This window comes from Nymphaea colorata, chromosome 6 (assembly GCF_008831285.2).
Source record: "Nymphaea colorata isolate Beijing-Zhang1983 chromosome 6, ASM883128v2, whole genome shotgun sequence".
NCBI lineage: Eukaryota > Viridiplantae > Streptophyta > Magnoliopsida > Nymphaeales > Nymphaeaceae > Nymphaea > Nymphaea colorata.
Window position 1 is genome coordinate 5,963,405 of NC_045143.1, and position 21,455 is coordinate 5,984,859.

Consider the following 21,455-nt stretch of genomic DNA (forward strand, 5'->3'; position numbering starts at 1 on the left):
GATGGAAATGACAGAGAGCTGAAGCAGTTTCAGCTTTTACATTTAATTTTATCACCTGTTCATTGCAAAGATTAGATATATATTCGTGGGCCATCACTCCAGTACAATCAATGTCTATTTACTGCATTTTTAAAGTCACAGGTAGGCAACGTTCTTATTACAGTGCCTCGACAGATGGTTAATCGTAAAATGAAAGTTGTAGTACTACATAGGCCCCGACAATGGCGGATATATGTACCTTCATATTATTATTAGATGATGATAGTAAAACTGAAGTGGCAGTCTAAAAATTACGAGGAAGTAACTTTTACAGTAACCTCCCTTGTGACTGTAACATGGCAGAGCGCATGGAATGGCGGAAACAACCAAAAGAGGTGCAGGCTTTTTCCCAGATTATTCAAATGCCGCTCATGCCCTTCATCTGTACCTCCCTCTTTTCTCTGGTTTACCAAAATGTACTTTATTCAAGTAACTGCTTTTTTCTCCTTTTTCCTCCGTTAGCATTCAATGTTCTGGTAATCTTTTCTTTGTTCTATTTTACTTGAGAAGCATGAGTTTTCTCAATATCAAGTTCGCATCTTCTAAAAAAGTTCACTCTGTTCGCTTTTTTCTTGGCATGCTTATCGTTACACAGAGAGCGAGCGAGCGAGAGAGAGAGAGAGAGAGAGAGAGAGAGAGAGAGAGAGAGAGAGAGAGATCTAATGGTGAAAATGGTAGCTTCTTTTTCTTGAGTTTTTCCGCTACTCGAGTGGTTGTATCTGTCACTTCTGGTTCAAAAACCTTGGGATCCTTCACTGCTGTCCTGTACTACATCTAAGGACAAACAGTGGTTTTGGGAAACTGACTTACAGCAAATGAATCCATGAGCGCTTATACGAAGGAGAGGTGCAACCAAAATCCAGTACCATCTAGGCACAGTACATTGGTATCTTCCACTCAGTTCTCATTTCTCCATCTCTTCCACTTCATTTAGCTATATATAGCTTCAGTTAAACCCTCGTCAGAAGAATGAAGACCAGTCATCTCCCTGATAAAGATGAAGACCAACCATTAGAAACCTGCATTCTCCCGTGAGTCGATTGCGGTCGGAACATTCAGGATGCTGCAAATTCCTCGGGCTTTAATGCTAAGAGAGGTTCTTTCTTTTACTTTCCTCCTTCCACCCTGTTGCACAAAAAGTTTTTCTACTAATGCTTCAATCGTCCAGTTTTTTGTCTTTCTTCTTCTGGATGCTTTTTTGTTTGCCTCTCATGGGTTCAAACCCCATGCTTTTGTTGGAAATCCATGATATTGCAGGTCGTCTTGAGAACAGTATGGAGGAACTGATGCAGGGGGCAAACCATTCAGGCTCCGGACAGGATCATTTCAATTTGGCAATGGAAGGACTGGTGTGGGAGGGTCCATCTGCAGCTGCAACCCTGTTAAATGCCCTGGGCCTGCCTCCTGCCTTCTGGAGCTCTACGATGGAGAATTCTCGTGAATTCCTGACGGCGTCAGATTCTGTTGCCGGTGATTATCGACCACATGTGGATGTCACCAATAATTCAATGGATTCTGGTGGTGTAGAAGAAAGAATGGTAGATGGAAATGCAGACTTAGCCACCAAATTCGTTTATAATGCAGGATCTAGCTTCAGCATGAGCAACAGAAATCAGGAGGAAGAGCTGAGATTACCACCAAATGTCGGTTGCTTAAGTAGGGCTTCAATTCTTCAAGAACAACCTTTTGATCCTCCCGTTCTGCCCGACCCTCTGAATTGCTTGATCTCTTCGACCAACAGCACCTTGAATGCATCTGTGGAGGATGATGGTATTTCTCTTCAAATTGAGATCATGGATCCGGAAAATTCGGTAATCACGTCCAACATGAAGGGTTCTTGGACTGTAAGCTGGAGCGGCGTCGCCGGTGGGGGCGGTGGTGCAATTTCGTCCGAGTCTACCGAGCAGGACGAGGCAGCTTCTCAATCGTCATGCCACCAAACCAAGAAGAGGAAATCCCCGGAAGGATCTACTTGCTGTTTCAGCCTCGGAGGCGAAAACTACCTTTCTTTCGACGCACTTGGATCGAATTTTCCCGCGGACAGCGGCGGTAGCGGCGGATTCAAGCTCGTCACTGCGAATCCATTAGAACAAAAGAAACCAAAACCAGAGAAGCTTGAGAAATCAAGAAGCATCGACTTCATGAACTCAAATGCTCTCATGATGGGGCCTGATACAGAAACGATTGCTGCCATGAAGGAAATGATATACAGAGCAGCAGCATTAAGGCCGATCAGTGCAGCCACGGAAAACATCGAGAAGCCCAAGAGGAAAAACGTCAGGATCTCAACAGATCCACAGACGGTGGCAGCAAGGCAGAGGAGGGAGAGGATCAGCGACAGAATTAGGATTCTGCAGAGGTTGGTTCCCGGAGGCACCAAGATGGACACTGCAACTATGCTTGACGAAGCTGCAAACTATCTTAGATTTCTCAAGTCCCAAGTATCTGCGCTTCAATCCCTTGGGAGTGCCACAACCAGCATCAATTATCATCAATGACCCATCACCAACAACATTCACCATCCAAGGACCCATAATGCATCTGTACGAAACATAATCGTGGATGTTCTTCAGCGGAAAGAGGGTCTATAATTGCATTCATTATTACTAAGATTGTGAACAGTTAGAAGTGACTTTTTCCTTTTCTACTTGGTCTGCTTCCGCTGCCATTGATGGTACCTGCCATTCTCTATACAGTTCTACTCATCTTTCATCAACTTCAAAATTTTGATTAATCACTGCTCAAAAAGATCTTCTTCACTTCTGTAACTACCTTCATAATCGTACAGTGGCCGCTAATAGTTAATTTGCCGTGTCGATAACTGGAGTTACTGTTTGCTGCCTTCTTCTGCTTCCCTCATCTGTTTCATGGGAAACGTTTGACTGTGCCTTAAACTTTAGTTCACATCTCTTTCCTAAGAAGGCATGGAGGAGGAAAATTCTATGCTAACGTATAAGAAAATAATATTTACCAATATGAACAACATAGGCAACCCCAGAAACATATTCGCGGAGTTATTATCAGTTTATCACGACCAAATTTGGTTTCAGAAACGAATACTTTCTGGGAAACTTCCTACATCTGGTAGCGTTTCTTGGGGCCATGAGATTCTCCAGATAAAATCATGACATGTTCCAAAAACGCGCTTACCTTCGGGACGGCGGTCTTCAATGTTTGGATGTTATTTTAAGAAGCAAATGCAGCAACCGCCATTCTTGACCTTTTCTTAAAAATGGAGAACTGCTCTTGGGGAAGAAGACTCGATCACGCTGATTTAACCCTGCGGGTGCCTGATCTCTAAACAGTTCAAAACTTTGAAGCAAAAGCTCTTTGAAGAACTCCAAAAATCATTGCTTAAGCAAATCATGAAGCTGTGACCAAGTCTTCACGTCCAGCAGCTGATTGGTTAAGTTCCTCCTCAATTATGGCAGCTTCTTGGGTTCATGACATGATCTTGAGCTAAAAAAACAAAGAATTCAAGAAAAAACTAATACCAAAAGACGAAGATTGAAATTGGGTATTGATAGTTTTCAACCACACCACCCAATCTAAAAGATTTTTTTACTTTGATTTCATGTTTATATGATGATAAAAAACATGCTAATTTGAAGTACAAATGGTCCACGGGCATATATTTTTCTGGTGCAATCTCTTTATCGGTTCGTGTACTTTTCCCTTTTTCCTTTTTCTTTTCAATTTTCTGTAAATTCTGCTTCACTTTTACGGCAACTTTGTGAAGGGTGAGGTGCAAATTTTTAAAGCAGAGACATTCCCTTCGTACTTTGCAAATCGCACTACATGGGGCCGAGAGTCCGCTGTCTCTCACTACCCAAACCAGGCGTGCCCTTTCACGCTTAATTCTTTCTCCGACTATGATTTGGGAGCCAAGCATTTGTGGTTTCCAAATTAAGGAGTTCAACTCTTTGGTATGCCTAGTTCAATTTTGAAAAATTTTGCCATTAATTAAATTATTATGATGCGATGTTGATTTATGATGACTTTAGCAACGATTTATAGTTTTTTTAACTATAAATTTGAAATTTATCCATTTGACAACTATTTAGACATATGGGAGTATTGTGCAGTATCTCTCTCTCTCTCTCTCTCTCTCTCTCTCTCTCTCTATATATATATATATATATATATATATATATATATATATATATATATATATATATATATATATATAAAATGAGTGTGATGCTTCTGGTTATCTAAAGTTTCTCAGCCATTTAATCAAAACTATATTGATAATTGAAAGGAAAGCAAAAACAAAAAAATGTGAATTAATATTAAATGATTAAACTACTTATCATTTTTTTTGTTTTTTTTATGTTTTATCACATTGAATGAGAAGGTCCTACTTAAATAGTTTGCTAACTATATATATATATATATATATATTTTGACTATCTATAATCACCCAACCATTTAACCAGAACCGTTCATAGTTAAGAGAAAAAGTTTAAAAAAAAGATGAGAATTAATGTTAGAAGACGAAAATATTCATAATTATTTTTCTTCTTGTTTTTCTCTTAAACTATAGAGTGACTCTCAACAATCATATTACCTTCAATATATATATAATTCAATATATATATATATAGAGAGAGAGAGAAAGAGAGAGAGAGATTATATGAAAGGAGAGACATCTAACATTATGGTTGATAGGTTTAAAAGTTCATAGAGGGACCACCGAGTATATACGTGTCACATGTCATGAAAAAGAAAAATTTATTTCAGTGTTTCTTCTCTTGGATTTTTAAAGGTAATTCTCACAAAGTTTTTCACTCCCTTTGCATTTTTTTCCTTTTCTTTTTTACATTATAGCTTGTTATTATACACTTGGCATCAGAGGTGGAGCCAGCTAGGTTTCAATTTCCCCAAGCGACAATGCATTAAATAAAATTTTTAAATTTTTTTACAGGGATTAATTATACTTTTGCCAAAAAATTCTACATCGCGGAAGCTAAAATTTTTAAATATTTAAAAATTATTTTTCAAAACATAGGGGGACCATGGTCTCTGCTGGACCGCTGGTCCTCGAGTCACCCTGTTTAGCATTGATTCAACTTTGTAGATAAATAATTCAAGTTTCAAGGGTGCCACATGTCAATTTTAAATATTTTTATTTTTAAACATTTAATTATTTTTATTTTTTTTATTTTTTTTTCAAAAATGGGATTTTAATATTTTTTTTTGCCAATTGATGAATCAGCCAATTTACTGAAATTTGGTAATGGGTATAAAATTAAAAAAGAAGGGATGGGTTCGACGTTAGAATGCCATTGACTCTTGAAACAAGTTAAAAGCTTAGTCAAACTGAACACATGCCAGGAATCAGGAGCATTATTTTATTGAAAAAAAAAGTACTTTTGAACTTAAAACGACAACAAAGAAAACTATAAACTTTTCACTGTTTCGTTTTTTTTTTCTTTGGTGCTTTTTGACAAACAAGAAAAGCATTTTAAAATGTAAACTCTCATGCATCCTAAAACTAAAGTACTTTTGTATGGACAATAAAAATAACAGTCAACCATGAGAATCGAATTGACGATCTAGTTCTACCAACAACCAACTTACAATCCCTAAATATATTTAGATGCCTTAACTTCATATTTTTCTAGTTTTGATGTGGTTATCTTGTCCTCAGGTAGGGCAGAGCCACATGGGCTCTAGTCCATACATATAAATTTTAAAAAATTTTATTTGTTTTTATATAAAAAGTTTAAAAAATAATATTTTAACTTATGTCAAAATTTAGAAACTTTAATCCGACCCTTCTCATGAAATTTTTTAGGCTTTGCTTCTGTCCACAAGACAAGCTTTTTATTCTCTTACAAAAAGTTTTAGCCTACCCACTTGATTGATCAGGCTCAACTCATCAATCATCAATGAGTTTTACATGTCCCAAAAAAAAAAGAGCTTAGTGGAGGGTCTGGATACTAATTGAAATAATTTGGATCTGATATCTGATTAAACTGCTTCAAAAAAAAAAACAAAAAACAAATATATAAACAGTTTAGCATTCGGATTTGGATTTAAAAAATGACATCTAATTGGATTTGAGTTCAAATTTCACTTTAAATAAATATTCGATGGAATTTGGATATAGATGTCGATCTATATTCAATTTCAACCAAATATCTCACATTTACTATCCATACATTTCGAAAGTTGGTCCTTAACATATCATAATGTGGTTTGGATTTGATTGTGTATTTAATAGTTGGATTCAGATTCGGATGTGAAACTAAAAGACAGATTCAGATCTAACATAGACTTTTCATTGTTCATATTTGAATCGAATTGCAAATTGGAATATGTGAACATCCAAAATATACATGGTTCGAATCTAATCCATTGACATCCTTGAGCTTTCGAGCTTTATCACCAAAAAAAAACTTGAGAATATGTAGATAAAAAAAAAAAAGTTGGTTTTCGAAATTATGGTTCTCAGCCCTTTCTGATGGGAAAACAATTTCCCGCTTTTTATTTTTCCTTCTTTTGTTCCATCTCAAGATTCTCAACTTGTTTCTTTTGCAGGCATAAGTAGTTAGAATTCTTTTCTAAATTTGGAAGACTTTTCTCCTTTCTTTTGTTTGGAAGGAACATGACCATATCTCTTTTTTGGCTCCATGTGGTGAAGCAGCCTTCTTAGAGCCTAAATTTCAGGATATGATGTCCAATAAAACTTTAATAACAATGAAACTGCTTTTGTTCTTTAGTTGAATACCTCCTCTTATTTTCTAAAAATGGGAGATGATTGCATCTCTTCCTGGTTGGACATGAGCTTGGAACATCACTCAAAGGGGCTTTCTCTTTTTTGGGGTTGCGACAAAGGAAGACATTTTCCGACCGAGAAAACGGTGCCACCGGGTCATAATTTGAGGGTGGGCGAACTTGTGGGATTTGTATTGTTCCTTAATCGTGGGTTAATTAGTGATGTTTACAAGTAATCTTGCCCCCTCCACATGGATTGCGACAGAGGAAAACATTTTCCGACCAAAAACGGTGCCGCCAGGTCATAATTTGAGGGTGGGTGAACTTGTGAGATTTGTATTATTCCTTAATGGTGGGTTAATTTGTGATGTTTACAAGTAACCTTGCCCCCTCCACATGGATTGTGACAGAGGAAAACATTTTCCGACCAAAAACAGCGCCACCAGGTCATAATTTGAAGGTGGGTGAACTTGTGGAATTTGTATTGTTCCTTAATGGTGGGTTAATTCGTGATGTTTACAAGTAATATTGCCCCCTCAACACGGATTAAGACAAAGGAAACATTTTTCGATGGAAGACGACACCGCCAGGTCATAATTTGAGAATAGGCGAACTTGTGAGATTTGTATTGTTCCTTAATGGCAGGTTAATTCGTGATGTTTACAAGTAATGTTGCCCCTCAACATGGATTACGACAAAGGAAAACACTTTCCGACAGAAAACGGCACCGGGTATAATTTGAGGGTGGGTAAACTTGTGGGATTTGTATAGTTCCTTAATGGCGGGTTAATTCAGAATGTTTACAAGTAATCTTGCCCCCTCAACATGGATTGCGACAAAGGGAAACTTTTTCCAATGGAAAACGGCGCCGCCAGGTCTTAATTTGAGGGTGGGTGAACTTGTGGGATTTGTATTGTTCCTTAATGGTGGGTTAATTCGTGATGTTTACAAGTAAATCTTGCCCCCTTCAAAATGGATTGTTTTTGTTCCATCATATTTCTTAATAAGCAGTGGCGGAACTAAAAATTTTTGGCCAAAAAGCACTAATACAAGGTAATCAAATTTTGGACGCTCCGAAATACTTTAGACCCTTTAGATATATTGTAACATGGTTGAAGAGTGCCAATATATAAACAAGCAAAGAGTTATGACACACTAATATGTAAATAAGTAATTTGTGCATGTCTGTGTGGGCAATTGCCCACCTAAACAACCTTTCATGATAAAAATGATGTAAATATCTTATTTGTTGCCAACATCTAACATCTTGGACGAAAACGTCTGATACATTCACCTTCCCTGTTACAATCTTGGGGGTCTAACAAAAAGTTTTCAGAAAATAATTTATTCTTAATTTAGTTTGATGGGGACTTTCTCTTGACACCCTCCATGGTTTTTTGAATCAGAAGTGTATGTGTAACGTGTCTCAAGTAGCACTTTTCTCCTTTGCCAGTCAAACACGGTGTTTAGTTACTGGCATTTACAATGGTGTATTAAGTGCGGTTCCCATCTTGAAATAAGAGAGTCCGCGTAACATCAGCCACGCCTTGTAACAACCAAGACAAACATTCAAACTCTATTAAGTTGCCTTCATACTTGGAGAGCACAATTTTGTGGATCTGAATCCGAGCCTTAACTTTAGATCCAACAGTTGCATGGGTTCAGTCTGGATTTGCAGTTGGATGAGCCAATAAATATGATCTGTAGGTCTAGATTCGGTATCTAACTGAATTGCATAAAAAAAGTAGGATATGAGACAAATCTTGTCATCTGATTAAGGATTCAAATCGAATTCAAATATAAGAAATGACATTTTCAGATTCAAATTTAAGTAAACATTAACTTGGTTTGTATATAGATCTGGATCAGACATGGTTTTAAATAAATATCTTATACACAATGACTATAATATGGTTTAGATTCGGCTTAAGAACTGGATTCAGATGTTAGTCTAAAAAATTGAATTCCGAACATATTCAGACTTGAATTTGAAACTTTGGATTTTGGATATAGTATAGATTTTTCTCCGTCAGAGTTAGAATGTAAATTCGAATATGAATGTACAGATATCCCCGAAAAAGGAGACAATGGTGAAATATATATCAGATTCGAATTCGATCTTGGCATCTCTACCCATTCATAATGGAAAGATGTAAATTATGAGCACTGATCATTCGCACTAAACTAAGAATCCATTGGGAGCAATGGTGAAACCCCTTAGGCATAACTTCAAGTAAATGACCAAAATGCCCTTAAAATAAAAAGGAGATAAAAGGAGGAAGGTAAGGCGGCACAAATGCCCCTCACATGACCATGTGGCCGCCATGTGAGGGGTAGCTCAGCGGTCGGCTCCTGTTTCTACTGTATGGTTTTTGGGTTTAGGGTTTACGGGTTTTAAGTATGTCAAAATTATTCTAATCGAATTTAAATGTGCTAAGTAGTGTTGAACGAATTAAATTAGTCCTATGGCATTTTGAATAAGGGAACAATTCATCGGGACAAATGGCCACCTGCATCTCATTCCAGCATCCCCTAAATTCTGGGATGCAAATTAAGGTTCAGATCAAGGGCAGATAAGTATATTAGTGGTTGGGTTGGAGTCATTTTCTATAAAACCAAGATGACAAGGTCCTCATACCAGATCCAACCAATCATACCATAATCTCTCCCCCCCACCCTCTCTCTTTTTCTCTCTCTCTCTCTAACCACTTGTTTTGGTCTTGTCATTTCATAGAGCAGCAGTGGAGATAGAGATTTTTTATTAAAGGCCACTACTATTATAAATTTTGAATTTTAAGTGAATATATATATATATATGTAATAATGGTGTATGTATTATAATGGTCGTGTTTCAAAAATATGATACGATATACCACCTGCACCGTATAGTTATGATACAGGCACCATTCCGTACGATACAGTTACAATACATTATGATACAATTGTGATACCTCAAAAGACAGTTATCATATATTACGATACGTTAATTTTTTATTGATTTTTTATAATTTTTATAATTTTTTTTATTTTTTGATTATTCTTTTAAAAAAATATGATATAATTATTATGCATTACGACGGTTTACGATATAACGTATCTTAAAGCCAGACCAATACGGGTTATGATACACTTTTTACAACATTGATATATAAGCTTGTTTAAACAATTGCCTACACCAACCTATAGGTCGAGAAAGTACATCAAAAAGTGTGGACATATCAAAAGAATCATAGGGAAAGAGACTCAATTTGATCATGTTGGTTTTCAAAAGATGCTTGTTTGTTATCAAATGGTGGATGTGCACAACTGCTTTCCTTTTCTTCTCACCCGTGGGGTTCAGGACTCCTTTAAGATCATGAGAATTGAAGTAATGGCCGAACTTTCTTCCCCCCTTGGAACCAACTTAGTCGAATATGATAGTTTCCAATGTTTATTAAACATGCAAGGCTAATGGAATCACAAATTTGATACGAAGAGGGCACCGGTTTTATTATCCATGCAAGATCCCTGGAGAGAGATAGAGAGAGAAAGGTCCATGATCCAATCCTGGAGAGAAAGAAAGATTCAACTCAGATACAAAGAGAGAGAGGTCCATGATCCAATCCATGAAAGATCAAGGGAGATGATGCAACTTATAACCACAAGATGGAGTGCAGCTCACTACCTAGGCTAGCGACGGCGACGGCGACGGCGAGGGGCTGAGGATCCTTTTCCGGCCTTTCAGTTGCTTATGGCACACAAGTTGCAGCTTCTTGGTGCGGTTGACGGGCAGGTTCAGGAAGTACTGCAGCCGGTGCAGGCAAAAGCGAGGGAGATCAAGCAGGCTCCGGCAGGCCGTCCTGCTCGGCACCTTCCCTTTCTCGGCGAACTGATAGTACTCCGAGGCATGGAAGCTCAGATTCTCCACACAGTCGACCACCGGCCTGAAATGCCGAGGGAAACGCTCCAAATCAGGCTCCTGGATCCTCGGCCCATCCCATGGCCACGGGAAACCCCACGCCCATGCTTGGGCCTGCTGCGCCAGCACCAGTGGAGCCAACACCAACCACGCCAACACCGCTGCCCGGCTGCTGCCCTTCATCTTCTCCATGCAAGTTACTTTCTCCAGACTCCCTGTGTACATACATATATGTAGGCTTTGGGCTGTGCCGTTCATATGCAGGAGCTACAACGTAAACTGATCTTCAGAATTATGGAGGTAAAGCTTTCATGGTGTCAAATGGTGCGTTTAGTTCTTGCAGGTTTCAATTGAGAACGTGAAACCAAGCCGATTCATTGAATATGGCATTTACATTCCAATTAGTTTAACGGCAAAAGGTCTAGTGTCAGTTTCAAGATTTCATTAAAAGTATTCATAAGTTGTTGTTAAAAGTGCCAGGAACTGTCCTCGATTGCGTTCTAGTAATAAATTTTTAATTTTTAATCATCTAACAAATTATATATATATATATATATAAAAAGCCTTGCCCCAAGAAAACAAACAATAAAACGGAACATGCATATAAGAAAATTAACTTTTTCATATGATAGGTGTTCGTTTCCAGTTTAGTTTCATGCTTTTTTGTGAGATTCAATTTGATATTGTGCTAATTGATGCTCATATTTATCGGCAGTTTGAGGTCAACCATGAATTCGCTAAATGGACATGAATCGACTGTTTCATCTCAGACTTCGCTAATATGCAAGGTAACAATAATGTAAAACATTTCTTTTGTTGAAAAGACGCCATTGGCGGCATGAAGAACATTTTGTTATTGTTTTATGAATCTTACTAAATATATTAATGAACTACTTGTCCAAGTATATCCTGAATTTGTTCCAATATTTGTAGCAGATTCATAAAAAAAAGTTACAAGCAAAAATGCTTCGATAATGATATACCATAGAAAAGTTGGTTGATAAAGAGTTCAAGCTTCTTTTATATATGTTAACTTGAACATAAACTATTCCTTTTTAAATCTAGGGGCAGTCGGTCCGCCCACTTGATTTGATAGGTTAATTTTGTGACATTTACATTTGAAAAAGTTCAAATATTTTAACATTATTCCATACATTCTTTTATTCAAAACTAAGTAAAATAAAATCCGAACCGAAAGCTGCTGAAAAACCCTTTGATTTGAGCGTATTTCTATATAAATGAAGGAAGAGGGGAAGAAAAAAAACTAACTTCAATTCAATGACTAGAGCATTTGATAATAAAGTTAATAAGTTTTTGAATCAAACCAGCTAAACTTGCCAATTCGGCAAAACATATATTCATTAAAAAACATAAATGAAAAAATGTAAAAGAAGTGACTAAAAAATTATTCATATTTGAAAAATAATAAAAAATGACACGTGACGCTTCTATATCAGCCGCTAAATCAAATTGGTTCCCTGCTAATTCCATTAAAATCGAGGCCAATTTTTATAACATTAATAACAATTTGGGGAGACCTAGCATCTCCTAAGAAATATCAGAGCTCGCAAATTATTTTTTAAAATAATTTCAAAATAAAACATCACCATCACGGCAGGAGTAGAGCCATGGGATCACCTATTTATTTTTTAAATTTTGTATTTAAATTTAAATTTTTTTATTTATATAAAGATTTGAAAAATTATATTTTTGGTCTTTGTTAAATATTCAAAATATAAAAAAAAACCTTAAATAGAGTTTCGTCTTAAAGTTTTTTGTCATAAAAAAATTGAAATGATTTGTATGAAAACCAAAATTAAGAGTACGTAGATCTATATAAAAATCTTCTGCGGTTGAATAGAATCTTGGAGTATTATGACTAAAAAGACTGTAAGGAATACAGTCTATGGTCAGGAAAATAAAAAACAATTATTATATATATATATATATTTATATACTCTTTCTCTTTCTAAAAACTGGGGGCCGCAACCCTCTGTCTTAGGATCACTTTTTTTTTTTTAAGTAGGGCACGTTACAAAGAACACCTAACTCTTGCGATCCTCTCTCTAGATGAGTTCACCAATGGGGACTGAGATTTAGGAGACAATCGTTTCCCTCTCGAGGGGCCGTTGATCATGGAGATCGGACGCTGCTGCTTCGGTATCTATCTCTTTCTCTCTCTAAATCCACCTGCCAACGTAGGTGGCGGGAAGGGAGGCCCCAGCTTGCACGCTTTTTGAGCGACGTGTAAGGGATGAGTTTCCAACTTGGCATTTGCGAAACCGCCTTCACCCAAATCCCTTGTGCCCTTCTCTCTCTCTTTCTATCTTTCCGAGTTCCCTTACTGGTCGCTCCTCCCTTCTTTCTCTCTCTCTCCTCCCCCTTAGATATTATGCCTCTTTTTTCTCTCACTTAGATATTCTCTCTCTCTCTCTCTCCCTCTCCACCACATCCTCCGTTGCCTTTTGGGCAGTGAGCTTCTCCAGAGATGGGTTGTGTTGTTTGGATTCCTCTGGTGTAGAAGAAGAAGAAGAAGAAGAAGAAGAAGAAGAATGAAGGGTGGGAAAGAAGACGGGGAGAAATTAATGGGTCCTCTCTTCCCTCGTCTGCACGTCAATGACACTGCGGATAAGGGAGGGCCGAGGGCTCCCCCCAGGAACAAAATGGCTCTCTACGAGCAGCTCAGCATCCCCTCCCAGAGGTACGGCTCATCCGCCTCATCGGCGCCCGTCCCTCTTCACAACAACGGGGCTCTGTTCTCTCCTGCGGCCTCCAGCCAGGTGAATCGCATCCTTAAGCAACCCACGTCTTTCCATTTCGGTTGGTCCTTTCTTATGATGCTTTGTTCTGATGGAAACCTCATGGTGTCTCTTTCTTCTGCTAAAGCTGAAGTTGGTTGGTGGTGGGATTCGTACCTTTTGGGATATAACCATCGCGAATTTTGGGGAAACGCGAATATTTGAGAAAATTTGACCTCCAGACTTCGTTTTTCTTATCGTGGTGAAATTTTATGATGGTATAGCGTTGTTCGGTCAGTTTGCTCATTAGGAGTTTTGGGGAAAGTATGCGTGATGTTAATACTTTCATGGTTCGCCTATTGTTGCAAATTGGTGCGGTAGCTATTTTATTTATAGGAATTTAAGGGGCAATTAGGCATACTTTTAACCTTCTTGTATGTTTGGTTGTTCTAATTCTGTGAGGTGGAATGTGTTATCACCTATTTTTATTTCTTTAATTATTTTTATGGAGAACGTGGAAAAATTTGTTCATATTTATCAATATCTGTCACCATGGTTGCTTTTGCTGCTCATGTATCATTAATTTAGAATTGGAGTAAACCATGGTCATATTATGCTGTGTGTCTGTTTTCAATAATTTTCCTCCTGAGAGCTTAGTCAATTGCTTAATTATGAGGATGATCTGATGGCAATAATGCTCAGTTTAGGAAATCTGATGAAATAATGAGAAGCCCCTTAATCAGTTGATAGGAACATTTTGGTTATCCCCATGTATGCATAGTCTATTTCCATGATTCACTTTGAGGACTTTTCAGATACTCTCTTGTTTTTCTGCCTTTGTAGTTTTGATCTTGATGCTTTCCATAACATCTGGTTTTGGCATCTTTGCAGGGCTGTGGTCATGATAGGACTCTTTTTCAATCATTTTATGCCCAAAAAGCACCATCCTATTCAACAGACAAGGTTAACTCACGCTCTTCTGATGGAGTAAGTGGTAATGCAGCGTCTGTCAGTTTGGAACCAAAGTTTGTGAAGAACATGAGCTTTAAGGCATCAAATGTTGGCCGTGCATCCTCCGCAGTGGAACACACTTCATTTCACCGGCATGATGCCTCCAACAAAAGGGACTTAGGTGGGAGAAAAGACAGAGATGATGATGATTTCATGGTTCCCACATTAGCTGACCCTGGGACTGTAACTAAGGAGAAAGTGGATCTGACTCTTCCTCCTGCATATTCAGGTCATTGCGCTGCTACTGAAAGCAGCAATCCTCCAAAGCACATAGCTAATAGTTGCAGTTGTGCAACGGAAATGCAGAAATCTGAAGATAAATCTGGAAAAAAATCAAATAACTTGAGCAAAAAGTTAATATCTTCTGGCGATCCTGCTGATTATGCAAACTGTCCAGCTGAAGGGAAACAAAATGGATCTGGGCTTGCTGTACATTCCATTGAGAAGATTGCATCAACTCCACTTGCAGAAGTAATACTTTCAGAACGGCCTAGATATGTGAAATGCTCACTTAGTCGAGACCGTCTATGTGGTCCTTCAAATGGTGTAGGATCAATGTGTAATGAACCAGGCTCTTGTCCAGACTCTAGGTGTGAACGACCATTGGGTGACAATGGTTGCAGTAATGAAGCCTCAACCAAGGCCAGAAGCAAGACTGATATTGATATGTCTGAAAGAGGAGGCTTCTTGAAGATAAGAAATGAACACCCATCTAGTGAATCACCTGCTAATAGCAATGAAAGTCCTAGTGAAAATAAAACAAGTGGTAAAGTGCAACCAGGTGATAAAGATAGAAATGATGATGCATCTGAAACATCCATGCTGGACACAGTGTCAGGCCTGGAAATATCTCCTGATGACATTGTAGGGGTCATCGGTCCAAAGCAATTCTGGAAAGCAAGAAGAGCAATGGTAAAGTGAGTATCCATCTTCTACCAACTTGCAGTTTCAGTTGAATCTGACTACAGTCTCAACCTCTGGCTCATTTTCAAAGTATCTGAATTAATTAAATTATTTTTTTTTGACACATCGGTAGAGCTAACTTTTCTATAAACAGTTGCTTTCACATGTATGAGGGTCTCAAGTTCATGCATGTAGATGGCTTTCCAGAGTCTAAACGTGAAAATTTTATCTTGAGTGATTTGGTGTTATCCTAAAGACTTAAACATGTCCTACCACACAAATATCAAAAAATTTCAAAAGGGTCGGTCATGCAACCTTGTACACTATTCTGCTATTTATGTGGTATTCATGCTTATCTCAGTTTCTATCTGTTACGGTTTCATCAAATTTCTGGAAATCATTGTTTCTTGTATATAAACTTATGACTACAATTAGTGCATGAGCTGGTATACTGATTTGCTCTTTTCCTGTAGTTACCTTGTGTTCATGTTGTTAATGGATTTGATGATCACAATGTCCATAATTTGCCTTGTGGGCTTCTTAGTGGATCCTTCTCTGAGTTGTATCATATTATATGATCTAGTCAGACTGGAGAATGTATCTATCAACCTTATCTACCATGACCCTTCAGACCAGTTAGGTTGAGTAAGTGATACAGTCTGATGTAATTGGAAGCGATACACTTTCCTTTGTAGCACTTAAATGAGCTTATTTTCATTTGTTCAAATCTAATCCTGGCTGCTGGACCAATAATATTAGTTATGTGTGTGTGTGTGTGTGTGTGTGTGTGTGTGCATGCATATCTGCAAATGCATGTTGTTGTGTATTTGTGGTTCTTAGACCCCAAATCTTCATTACACGATTGCATTATAATATCCTGGTTTTTGGCTTTTTTGAAAATGATAATACATCCTATTATGTTCTGACTTGGTCCAATCTTGAATCCAGTTTTTGGTCTTCTTGCTAAGGTAGACAGCCTTGTACGCTCTTCATTTACAATGTCTCGCAGTAATCCTTGACTAATATGGAAAAACCTGCCTACTACTACCGGTCATGTTCAGCTGTATTTATCACTTAAAACTTAAAAGTATCTATTTGTCATTGTAAAGGATCAAGTACATCTGTAACAATTAATTATTTCAAAGTCTGCTGCCACTATGCTAAAGTGTGTGGGTTGGTAATGTTCTTCTTGGTCCTAATGGAACAGAATGCAGCCTATGGGTATTAACGTTTGAAGTTTTTCTCTCAATAAACGTAGGTGACTCCATGTATTAAAATGATCCCCAGATGCCTTTCAAATGAAGGCACCCATTATAGCGCATTCTTTCTGTTTCCTTTTGTTGTTTGTGGATAAATCTTCTTTATAAGTCCTGTTGGATCCTTGGCGGACTAAAGCCATGTACTTAGGAAATCAAGCTACATGAATTGTTTAGTGCTGGGTTGGTTGATAGGCAACACAAGAATGTGAAGGGAAGCTGCTTTGCAAGAGCAAATGAAATGCGTAATGTAGGTATTGAGTGGTGTAAGGCTACTTCACTGCAAAAGGATATACTAAAAAAGAAGATGGGTTAGATTCAATAAAATATTGAGCCAGGTTATATGCATAGAGCAATATGGATGGTTTGATCTCTTTTTGACACTCTTAGCAAGTTTTCCAGTTATATGTCAAGAATGTATGCCTGCATAGATTTCATGAAGGGGGTTCCTGTGGACTATCTTTTTAGCTGTCCTAAACTGCCACATACAGTCTTGATCATAGAGAAGGCATGCCAAACTGGGATCTAATGATTTGGCTTGAGATTTTGGCCAGATTCTTCATTTGTTTATATTTCTCCTTGAAAGGCTAAGTGCATATTAGTGTCCAACGGTTGTAATACCCCAAGAACAGCTACTTTCTTGTTTTTGTAGGCAAGATGTCTAGAATTGGAAGTTCAGAAAGTCGGTTATAGGTTCCCAATGAAGGATTTTGGTATGTCAGTTCTACAGGAACATCAGTCGCTCCTCATTTATTACTTTATATGGTGCCAAATGAATTCTCTGGAGTCAGTTTTTGTTCCTTCAATAATAATGCTGGAAGGTGGCCATTCTATATCATGTTACTTACTTGTAGTGTTTATTTTCTTTTCTCTTGCTCTTTCTTCCTGGGGCAAGCAATTTTTTGAGATGGAAATTTAGTTACAGACTGGTTGCTGCATCTATTTAGGCAGGTATATCTATCTGGAATTAATCCATCATTGAGCATCAATGTGCAGTCAAGATGAGCTTGAGGAGAAGAAAGTTGCTTCTGCATGGACAAGAAATAATAAAAAAAAAAGCGAAAAAAAGTCGGGTAGAGTCAAGAATGAGGTTGAGGAGTAAAAAGTTGCTTTTGCATGGACAAGAAATTAAAAGAGGAAAAGGAAATAAGATTGAGTAGGTAAGAAAATTATTCTTCTGCCATTGAAATATTAAGTGATGAATATGTGATGAATGATGAACAACAATATTAAGTGTCACGAGACTCTGCTGAAGGCTGTGGGAGTGCAAAATAGGTTATGCAACTGTTACGGTCTCATTGGGGTCAATGATCTATTGCTAGTAGAGCCTGATTAGGTGACAGGAAGCGGTTCTTATTGAGGAATGGAGAACTAGCTGGTGAGAGACGCACAACGAGTACTATGAGTTCCATGGTTAGAAGCGTAGGTTTTGGATTTTGATGCCAGCATCATTTGCAAGAAATATGGGGCCTGATATCTGGATTCTTTCCTTTAACTGGATCATCCACAAGTTCATTCTACTGAAAAAGCTTTAAATATAGGTGTTGTATGGTTCTGTATTAGTTGAGAATTACTGTCTTTGAGATTAATGGCTGAACTTCTGCAGCTGAATTTTTCTGTATCCTTGTACGAAAGGTGAGGTACATGGAAGACAATTACTTTTCCAGATCAGAAACTAAAGTAGTGGATGGCTTGTTAGCGCTAAAGATGATCTAAAAGTTCATCCTAGATGTACCATCTACCTTGGATGGAGCAGGAGCACTTCTATGTAGATTTGTATGTTTTCCTTGTCAGTAGGCTGCTGTGGCTTGTTATTCCCTTATTGCACATAAGAGGGGTTCTCTGTAGTGCTCTATCAGGATTTTTTGATTTGTTTGTTTTATTTGTGGTGTTGTTCTTATAAGTGAAGCTTCCCTATTGCATGCTTTTGGTTTGACTGTTTAGGACAGGTAAGGGATGTTCCACAGGAACCCCTTCATGAAAATCTGTGCAGGCAAACGTTCTTGGCATATAATAGGAAAAGTTTGCTATAAGTGTTAACAAGTGATCAAACTATAACCTGGCTCAAGATTTCATTGAACCCCATTTTCTTTTTGAGTAGAGCCTTTTCCAATGGATTAGCCTTACACCACTCAATATCTACATTAAGCCTTTCATTTGCTGTTCAGTTTTTTGAAGATTTCTTTTTTAATTTCTTTTGTGGTTCTTACAAACGAAGATCTGGTAAACAAGCTTCCCAATTGCATTTCGTTGAAAGGCTTTTGGTTTGACTACACCCTTTAACACAGTGATTAGAGTTGGTCTATTCCTTGCGTAAAGGCGGATTGAAGGAAAATAGAACACAAATTGAATGAAAGAAAATAAAGGCAAGGGAATTAACAAAGGAAAATTAGGACAATAATTCTTGATCTCTTCAATAATGTCTTGAAAGAACTCACATGCCCTTAAATAGGGCTTGTAAACAATTTGGATCTTTTGGATCCAAGACGGACCAAATAGAAGGTCCAGCCACAATGAAAACAACTAAAATAATTCCAAAATGAATCTATCTAAAGATCAACTCCACTCATATCAGCTCTTCGTCACCTTTTAAGCAGCACTTGCTAACTTCTCTGTTGTAATGCCATGTGAAACTTGTTTCTTGTGTGCTTCCAGCTTTTGTGGAACAGACGAACTTTCCCATAATTCTGTCTGATATTTATACTCTGTGAACATCTTTTTGGTTTCCTGTGTTATTAACCTTTTGATCTTCCTTTGGTGGTGGGACAGTAACTACCAACTGCAGACCTGATCTAATCTGTTTCCATATTCTGTGACAGCCAACAGAGGCTCTTTTCTGTTCAAGTGTTTGAATTGCATAGGTTAATAAAGGTCAATTTCTTAACCTTCCTTCCCATTTTCTTTTTTTGTTGGAAACGACATCATCCCTAGCTACATTTTCTATGAGCAGGTTCAGAAATTATTTGCTGGGTCTCCACACTTGTTACTGGAGGATGAATTGTACTTGACAATTCCATCAAAAAAGGCAGCAGATAGTAAAATTCTTTCTGATTTGAATTCAAAACCACAACCACCAATTGTCAAACAGAACGAAGTGCCTCCAGAAGTTAGCGAGACTGCCAAGTTTCCAACTGCAGGGAAACCAGTTTCATCTGTTGGTGATGGCATTACGAAAAAAGAACTTACTAATCAAGCATCGAGCAATGGACATTGTAATGGTCCGCAGGACCCAGCGGCTGCTGATGGCAGAAATACAGCTTGGTGCTTTCCTCCAATGGGTACTCAGTGGCTAGTCCCTGTTATGTCTCCTTCGGAGGGGCTTATCTACAAGCCTATTGCAGGCCCATGTCCTCCTGCTGGTGGACTTATGTCTCCGGTTTATAGTACTTGTACCCCTTTAGGTCTTCCTGTCATCGGTGACTTAAATAATTCGGCTTATGTGCTCCCACCGTCCCAACAGGGTGGCATTGCAATTTTACCACCAGGTGCACAAGGCTACTTTCCACCATACGGCGTTGATGTTGTTAACCCAATGCTTTCTGGTAGGATGCCTTGTGAACAAGCTAATGCCCCCCCTGGTAACCTGTCACATAGTCAAGCCGAGCAGTCCTCAGCTGCAGAGGCTAACATGAACATGCATTCTCGAGGCTCCTGCAACATGTCCAGCCGAAAGGGCGATGCATTCTCCTGTCACAATGTAAAATTCCAGGCCCGCAAGGAGAGCGAATTCCAAGGGAGTTCTGCAAGCACTCCAAGCATCCGTTTTGAGAAGATGAAGGAGGCAGCAGGTCAGGCATCTGAGGGACGGGATTCTGTACAGCTTCTTCCCCAAACTCCAGCGGCAGTGGACAATCTGGATAGGAGGGGACATGCAGAGAGTGGCGAGCATCATAGTAGAGTGATCAAAGTCGTGCCACATAATCCTTTGACCGCATCAGAGTCTGCAGCAAGAATATTTCGGTCAATTCAGAAGGAGCGGCAACGGTATGACTCGTTGTAACAATTAGCATTTCTTAAAGGGTAAACTGTTTTGTTATTTCGTCGAAGTCTCAAACCTATCCTTTCGCAGGATCCTGTCAATACTTGTAAGCTAGTGTAATATTGTGTGTAATTGTTTTGTTTGCCTTGGCATAAATTATGTAACTGGATGTTTGTCATAAGATATACAGATGGAAAGCATTTCTGTGGTACTGAATCAAATTTTGGGAGTGCAGGAATTAGATAGAAAATTGGGTTTTATCAAGGCATGCCAGCAAGAAGCCTATTCTCTTGATCTACGTTTGTTGCTTCTTGCTAAACGTTTTGCAAATTTGTGCTAGTTATTTGTGATACTTGCTTTTGTTCAGCATGTTACATGGGCCTGGACAAGGAATGGGCTCTGTGAATACTTGGATCAAGCCTTATGAAAATCATTATTTGTTGGCATATCCACTTTTATCAGTGTGGCAGTGGCAAAGGGCTAAGCCTTGAGACGAGGTAGCAAAGGACTGAGACTTGAGACAAGGTCATCACAACTCCAGTAGCAATGGACTGAGCCTAGACACAAGGTCATCACAACTCCCTTGCAATCTTCTCTGTGGATGCAGCCGACAATTGTGGAATCCTGCCGGAGGATTGTGCTTTGGGCTGACAACTTAACTGAGATATCCGGAGAACGGCTGCTGGGGATTCAGCCCCCCTTCATTTACTAAGACAAAAAAAACGGGGAGATATTTACATGACAAAAAACAGGGACCACCAGATGTGATCATTGCAAAAGGTTCCTGGAAAGGGTTCCAACCTTCGAGCAGCTGGCTCCAAAATTTACATCCATTAAGACCTTCAGTTACTGAAAGCGGATCATGGACCTCAGGCGTAGGCCACCCGCATCTCACCTAGGTCACGAAG

At 38.5% G+C, this 21,455-nt stretch overlaps 2 protein-coding genes across 2 annotated transcripts; both read left to right on the plus strand.

Moving 5' to 3' along the window:
- Positions 1–597: 597 nt before the first annotated feature.
- On the plus strand, positions 598–2,686 carry LOC116255522 (transcription factor bHLH87-like). The gene is made up of 2 exons (XM_031631375.2): positions 598–1,135; positions 1,297–2,686. The coding sequence occupies exon 2, from the start codon at positions 1,314–1,316 to the stop codon at positions 2,535–2,537; it is 1,224 nt and encodes a 407-aa protein (XP_031487235.1). The 5' UTR covers positions 598–1,135; positions 1,297–1,313; the 3' UTR covers positions 2,538–2,686.
- Positions 2,687–12,943: 10,257 nt separating this feature from the next.
- LOC116255658 (protein HEADING DATE 3B-like) lies at positions 12,944–20,768 on the plus strand. The gene is made up of 4 exons (XM_031631549.2): positions 12,944–13,440; positions 14,290–15,326; positions 19,388–19,439; positions 19,519–20,768. The coding sequence occupies exons 1-4, from the start codon at positions 13,213–13,215 to the stop codon at positions 20,566–20,568; spliced, it is 2,367 nt and encodes a 788-aa protein (XP_031487409.1). The 5' UTR covers positions 12,944–13,212; the 3' UTR covers positions 20,569–20,768.
- Positions 20,769–21,455: the final 687 nt, after the last annotated feature.